The following is a 7,568-nucleotide window of genomic DNA, read 5'->3' on the forward strand; positions in this document are numbered from 1 at the left end:
CAGCCATTAAGACTTCCCACCTCTGTAACTTCCACTTCACAACACTAGATTATGTAACATATCAGTTAACAACAAAACAGAGTAGAGACAATGGCAAATAAAAAAATGTTTTAAAACAAATTACAGTCCAGTTAAAATTAGGTAAGATTACTCAAAACACAAATGGGCTAACCATATCCTCTCAAAAAAAATAGAAAACCAACTCCGACAAATTATTCCTATTTTCTGGAATCAACTTACCTGTCAAAGCTGTGAAGCATAAAAACAGCAATAAAGAAAAAGGAAAACACCATAAACTCAGGAGAGTAAAAATAAACACATACTACTTCAAATTCACACTGAATCAACAACTATATTGCATCATCAGGTGCCAAAATGTACCAAACCAAAGTAAGTTCCTTCTTAACTTTCTCCCTTTCTTTTCATTCCAGGAGAGAAGATCCTTACCCAGAATTCGGCTGGCCTCACTGCGGCTACCTTCTGGAGTCTGAGAACCAAGCTCTGTCTTAGCATAAGAACTTAGCTGGCACAAGAGTGTTTCACCCATAGGCCCTGGGTTGGTCTTTTTCATTTGAGCATGAAGTGCCAAGGCATTTCTACGAGCATGTTCAGCACAAAAGGACACCCTAAGGAGACAAAATATTAACAATTTGTACTCAGATTTCTTCTTGAAAGGATTCTATAATTTTCAATCACTGATCTACAAATCATCTTTGGGAAATTAAAAGGACTGTTACATGTTTATTTCTAAAAAGGCCAGAGAGGCAGAGGAATTTAACTTGTCCCAAGGTCAACTAATGTGGTGTTACTAAAGGGAAATGCAGGTATCACATGCCTATGCTCTATCCCTCAAACCAATCATATTAACTATAAAAATGGTGACAACCCAGAACTAATCAAAGCGATCCACTCTCATCTTTCCAAACTGGTTCTGGAAGGCAACCTTACATTGATGTTAAGACATCAATTCACTGTAGACAATAAGATGAGGACACAAGTTTAAAACTAGAACATAGGTGCCAAATCTTATTAAGCAGTCACAGATACTTTGCTTATGTAAGAGGAAAGCTATGCGCTCTCTCCCAGAATTAATCAATAATTTGCATGCCGAATAACATGCGTCATGGACCCCAGGGTTAAAATAATCTAGACCATCTCTTCATTTTACAGACAAGGAAAAGATCCAAAGAGATGAACTACCAGGCCCAAGGTTATACAGATAGAACCCTGGTTTCCTTCCAGTTTTCACCATTTCAACATTTTGTTTTGTTTTTCAAAAATACCCCTAATCCCAATTACCCAAGCCGGTGATTTTAAAACCTGGCAGCCATGCCCAATCCCACCTCACACCACACTCCTTTCTCATTTTAAAACTAAAGCCACAAACGACATATATATCTATACATATATACCCATCTTTCTTCTCAGGCTTTGGGGCAGCACTGGGACATCTCTTTCCATTCTTCGTCGATATATAACTACACTGTTTGAAGGGTGCATTTTTGTCTTCAAGGATATGCTTAATGCAAAACTCCTGCCCCTCCAGACGAGGCTGTGAGCACGGGCGATGAGTGAATGAACAAGTCAGGGGCTCCTGAGACCTGGGCACTGGGGTGATCCTCCCCCGATTAGTTGGCAAGACGTGAATCCGAATCCTGTTCATACCAAAACCTGCAAGGTCAGACAAAAGATCAAAAAGGCCTTACCATTCCCGAAAATCCCTGCTCCACAGCATCCAGACATATGACGCGTAGTTTCTCAAGTACAGGCAGAAGTCGGCCTCCTAACTCCCCTGCGCCCTCCTTTTCTCCTCCAGCCTTCCCCAAACATCTCCACAGCCATTTGTGACTCCCTCATCTCGACTTGTGCCTCCAAACCCGCCCCCGGCCGGACCACCACCACCACCACCACCACCAGGCTCAAAGTATCTCCAGCGCTCCTACCGCAAGAGCACCAGCAGCACCGCTAGCGCCCGCCCCCACGCGGCCGCCGCTACACCACAGCCCCGCGCCCCACCCCTGCCTTCCTGCGCGCCGCCTTTGTCCCGACGCGCCTCAGAGCTCCCCGCTCGGCCCCGGCTGTCCTTGGCGGCCCGTGCAAGCGCCATTTTGTCCTACGGCTCCGGGCGCCGGAGAATCTGGATATGGGAGCCCATAGGGAGGAGAGCGATTCTGCAGCTGCTTGAGGCAGAGTAGCCGCTTCAAACAGGCAGAAAAGGCGAAGCAGCAGCCTAACACTAAAGACGAAATGCGAGCGCCGCCGCCATCTTACCCCTGCTGCCGCGCCGCTCCGCGCCGCTCGCCCTCCTCCGGCCGCGCCAGCTGCCTCTAACTTGGTCGCGCTCCTTTCTGGGCCCCTAACCGCTGATTGGCTGCTACCCCCACAGCCGTGTGTCACCATTGGCTGAAACCAGCTACCTATCACGTGTGGGAGGGAGGGCGCCGCTCTTCGGGCTGATAGGAAGTGTGTGTTAGCCGCTGCGGCGTGGGAAGTGAGACCCCGGGGAGGGTGCGCTGTGGATCGGCAGCTTTGGGCGGATGTATTGCTAGCTCCTGGCTCTTTTTATTACCCTTTTGGCTCTTCTTTATGTGGTTCTAGGCTGCCTGCTACCTCACCACCCCTGCACAGTGGCAAGAAAATCAGGCATACAGAAGCCGGAGGATCATTGTACATTTGACTCTTGGCTGTCTGCGCAGGAAAAGGCTGTAGGTTTCCTTTGTGAGAGTTCAGTACATTGACTGAACATCTGTTTAGTGCAGCGCACCCTGAGAAGCACATTTTGAATGTTTACTGTGAGTCTGGGAAATTACATGTATAAACTCATTTAGTTTTCAGAGCTATTATCTCCCAAAAGGGTGAGGTAGAGGCCATTATTATCTCTATTTTATACATCAGATAATGAAGGAATGGAAAGCTTAAGTAACTTGCCCAAGGACTCCTAGCTAATAAATGGGGGAACAGGGTGAAGCTGAATTTAACCCACATTTTTTATCCCTATTGTCTGTCATATGATAAAGACTTCTGGTTTAGCCCTGCTTCTCATAAACTGTGTGCCCTGGTTCTCTAAAAATGAGATTACATTACAAATTCATGCAGAATAGAGAATTCACGCAGAATAAATAATACAGATATTATAGAAATTACAAAAGCCCACTTTTGGGACCCTTTAAGGATTTTAATTAGAAGGTTTGCTCTGTCATGTCCAGCATTTCGCTTGTAGAAATGAGGCAATGCTTTCTCCCCATAACCCTAGGCATTTTTTTGCACCCCAGCCTCTCTTAACTGCTCTATCAGTTTCATTTAAGTAAGATGTTTTATCCGCAACCTATGAGCATATGAGCATGGTTCGAGTAGAGATGAGTAAAGACAATCTACAGCACTCGTCAGTTTAGAGACCATAAGTGATTAAAAAAAAAAAAGAGCAAGGGGAACAAGAGGGTGGGTGCTGTTCCCAGAAACTAGGGCAGCCCTTAGAGGGCTTTTTCCTGAAATTTATTCATTCAACAAATATTTATTGAGTACCTACATGCCAGGCACTGGGGATACAGTAGAGAACAAGACAGCCTTGCTCTACTGGAGTGAACATTCTAGAACAGTTTGGGGTTGTGGACACAATACAAACAATAATATTAGCAACTACAATTTATATACATAAGCAAGCAAAAACTCCAACCCTCAAAAGATGTTCAAAGATGTTTTTATAAGCACCCTATAACTCAAAAGTAGCTGGAGGTGTAGCTCAGTGGTTGAGCACCTTCTTTGCATGTACAAAGTCCAGGGTTCAATCCTCGGGTACCTACTTTAAAAAAAAAAAAAAAAAAGTAGCTGGAGAAAACTTTGAGATCAGAATATTACCAAGTATGAAAAGGGAATGTTAACTACACTGAACAAAAGTAAAGAGACACAGGAACACATTAATCTAATTAGAGGGTCTAATTCGACAAAGCCTTTCTTTGCCTAGCAGGTCTCTTAAAGGTCTTAGTTGGGGAAAAAATCTTCCTGCTAAGCCCAAACCAGATGTTCAAAATTGCTTTTTTTTTTTAATGTCTCTCCCCTTCCCCGCCCATCCCCTGGTTGTCTGTTCTCTGTGTCCTTTCACTGTGTGTTCTACTGTGTCCGCTTGTATTCTTGTCAGCTGCACCGGGAATCTGTGTCTCCTTTTGTTGTGTCATTTTGCTGCGTCAGCTCTCCGTGTGTGCAGCACCATTCCTGGGCAGGCTGCGCTTTTTTTCGCACTGGGTGGCTCTCCTTACGGGGCGCATTCCTTGCCCGTGGGGCTCCCCTACATGGGGGACACCCCTGTGTGGCAGGGCACTCCTTGCACACATATCAGCACTGCGCATGGGCCAGCTCATCACATGGGTTGGGAAGCCCTGGGTTTGAACCTTGGACCTCCCATGTGGTAAGCAGATGCCCTATCCATTGGGCCAAATCCGCTTCCCTAAAATTGCTATTTAAAACCACTTCCTTCTAAGCAGGCTGGGAGGTAGATGCTATTAAAGCAAGGGTCAAGATATGAGCAAATTCTTTGTGCTGTTTAACCAAAGGAAATGGCTGTTTTCAATTCACTGAACACTTTACCAGCTATTGAATTTATCAAAGTAGACCTGAGGCTGTTTGGAAATAGGAGTTGGAGAGATGAAATTCCTGAAAGAGAGAGAATTTTTGAGAATTTGGAGTTTGCAGGACTAATCCTAGAGAAAGCTAAGAACAGATGTAAAGAAGCCAGCAATGTGAGCTGGTGCTATACAGGCAGCTGAGCTAGTAAAAAATAAAATTGTGTGTGTTAGAAGAGAACTTTCACAAGTTCCCACTACATCAACCCAAAGTGATTAAGCCAATATTTTGTTTTCCTTCCAGTTATTTCGGCTTTAGTGACCTTGTTTCTATCCAAAGCAAACACCTCCACTTGCGCATTAGATCCCATTTTCTCTCATCTATTCAAGGACATTGTTCCTACAAGCTTTCTCTCTCCATCTACTGGATCTTTCCCATCAGCATACATACTTACTTCAAATTCTCCCATCTTAAAATTAACAAGAATCTTGATCTTCACTCACTTTCCTTTACTTGATACCCCATTTTTCTGCTCCTCTGTATAGCAAAACTCAGAAGAGTTGGGACAGCATACTGTCTCCAACCTCTCACCTCCCATTTTTCTTGAACCTACTCCAAGTTCCCCCAACACCAGATTGCACATCTATTTTATCAATGACCTCTACCTTGCTAATTCCAATGACATTTTCAGGCCTCATTTGACCATCTTGGAACATCTGATTGTTGGACACTCTCCCTTCTTCAAAAAGACATCTAAATCTCCATAATCTTCCTAGTCTTCCCCCTACCTCATGGTCATTCAATCTGTCTTTTTGTGTATCATTCCTCCTCCTTCCAACAAGTTCTAAACACTGCACAACTCTTATACAGTCTCTTCTGAACTTCAGACTTCATAGCCATCTGTCCAGTAGCCATCTGCACTTGGATGTCTAATTGGCCTTCCGAATTTAATGTTAAAGTCAAACTCCTGCTCCATCTGTAGTTATCCCCCTTCTCAGTATATACTTAGAACGCCATCCTTCCAGTTGGTTAGACAAAATACTGGCTTTAACTTCTCTTTCACCTTACGGCAAATCCTTTTGGATTTCTTTTCAAGTTATATCACCATTTCTCCTTACCTTCAGCACTTTCAACATGGTCGAAGCAAGTCACCCTCATGTTTCACCTGAATTGCCATGAGTCTTTTTCTAGGTATCTTCTGCTTCTACCCTTGACTACTACACTCTATTTTCAACACAGCAGCCCAAATGAACACTTAAAGCCTAAGATGGATTATGTCAAACTTTCCAGTGATGCCCCAAATCACTGTTTTAACATGGCATAAAGGGGAGCTGGTGCTAGCTCAGTAGTTGAGTGCTGGCATCTTACATACAAGGCCCCAGACCCCTGGTACCTTAAAATTTTTAAAAATAAATAAATCATACAAAGCCTTACAATACCTTCCCTTCTGTTTCCTTTCTAACTTCATATCCTACTACTCTTCCCCTCACTCATTTCCATCTTTCCATACCAGCTACACTGGTCTTGCTATTTCTCAAACATGCCAGCATGTTCTCACCTTTGCACTTGGTGTTTCCTCTGCCTGGAATGATCTTCCCCCAGCCATTAACATGGCTTGCTCTCTCCCTTCTTTCAGGTCTTTGCTGAAACATGACCTCGTAAAGCCTACCCTAGCCATCTTATTTCCAATTGCAACCACTCTACTTACCTATACCCACACACAATTTCTATCCTCCCTACCCTGCTTCCATTCTCCAAAGTACTTACCAGCATCTAATACAATTTCACTCATTTGTCTATTTCCCCCAAAACTAGAATGCAAGTCCTGTGAAGCCAGGATGCTTGTTTTCAGTGCTGTCTGCCAACACTAAGTACCAAGCACTTAGTAGGTACTATTTTCTAATGAAGAAATTAAAAATTGAAAGGCAGGGGAATGCCTGAAAGTACTTTTCAGAATAAGGTTTATCTAGTATTCAATTTTACTTGTTTTCTTCTTGTGGTTTTGTTTTGTTTTGCTTATCTGTTGGTTTTAAGTGTTATGTAAAATAGAGTCCACAGCGCAGAAAAGGTGGCAGAAGGAGGACAGTGTGACAATCCCTAAATCTAATCAATGAGGCAAAAGCAAGCTCCCAGAGACAGAGATTAGAAGTCTCTAAGGGAATCCACAGACTCAGAAGTGTCTCCAAACTTTCTAGAGATTCCAGGTGTTCCTGCAACTTCACTAGAATGAGCGTTTTTCTCCCTCATCAAGCCACACAGTACTTTATAACAGGTTCAGTGCAATGACCAAATCTTAGGACTTTTCAACAGACTCAATTCCCACAGTATCTCACATAGCAAAAAAGAACATAGTACTTCAAAACACTGAGTCTTATTAAGCTTTAAAAAGTGTTAGGGAGACCAAGATATCATGTAGGCATTAATCCTAAAATAAAACCTAGCTCATTAGCAATAAGCTTAACAAACCCTGTAACTGGGGAACCAGCTATACTCAACCTTTATATTAATTTATATCTCCTCTATTCCCAAGGTGACAGTTGATATTAACTCTTAACAAAGGCAAGTCACTAAGTTTTTGTCCCGTTCACATTTTTATCTCCTCTTCCATTCACACCAAACCACAATTCCTAAAATATCAGCAACTTTCACAAAAATTTACAGAATAAGTACAGCAAACAAAAATTTTAGAAAACAGAAGCATTAACAAAATTCAAGTGATTCTTTTTCAGTATATATTTATATACTGTTTAAAAGGAAAAACATTACTTTTTCATTTTAAGGCCTTTTTTTAATTTATTTATTTCTCTCCCCTTCCTTCCCCCCCCCCCCCCCCCCAGATGTCTGCTGTGTCCATTCGCTGGGTTCTTCTGTGACCGCTTCCATCCCTATCAGCGGCACAGGGAATCTGTTTCTTTTTTCTGTTGTTGTTGCGTCATCGTGCTGTCAGCTCTCCGTGTGCGCAGTGCCATTCTTGGGCAGGCTGCACTTTCATGCTGGGCGGCTCTCCTTAC

General features: G+C 43.1%; 1 protein-coding gene across 2 annotated transcripts in view; it reads right to left on the reverse strand.

The window, feature by feature from the left end:
• KANSL2 (KAT8 regulatory NSL complex subunit 2) overlaps positions 1–2,356 on the reverse strand; it is a 36,018-nt gene extending 33,662 nt beyond the window's left edge. Inside the window, exons 1-3 of one of the 2 annotated variants that reach the window (XM_004468357.5) lie at positions 2,272–2,356; positions 1,413–1,671; positions 448–626 (exon numbers count right to left, since the gene is read on the reverse strand). In XM_004468357.5, coding sequence (XP_004468414.1) covers positions 448–626; positions 1,413–1,663 — 430 coding nt within the window. In that variant the 5' untranslated portion in view covers positions 1,664–1,671; positions 2,272–2,356. Of the gene's footprint in view, positions 1–447; positions 627–1,412; positions 1,672–1,706; positions 1,833–2,271 lie in introns of those variants that run through there. The other variant, XM_071218813.1, reaches the window with a different exon arrangement.
• Between the last annotated feature and the right edge of the window lie 5,212 nt (positions 2,357–7,568).

This window comes from Dasypus novemcinctus, chromosome 12 (assembly GCF_030445035.2).
Source record: "Dasypus novemcinctus isolate mDasNov1 chromosome 12, mDasNov1.1.hap2, whole genome shotgun sequence".
Classification (NCBI taxonomy): Eukaryota; Metazoa; Chordata; class Mammalia; order Cingulata; family Dasypodidae; genus Dasypus; species Dasypus novemcinctus.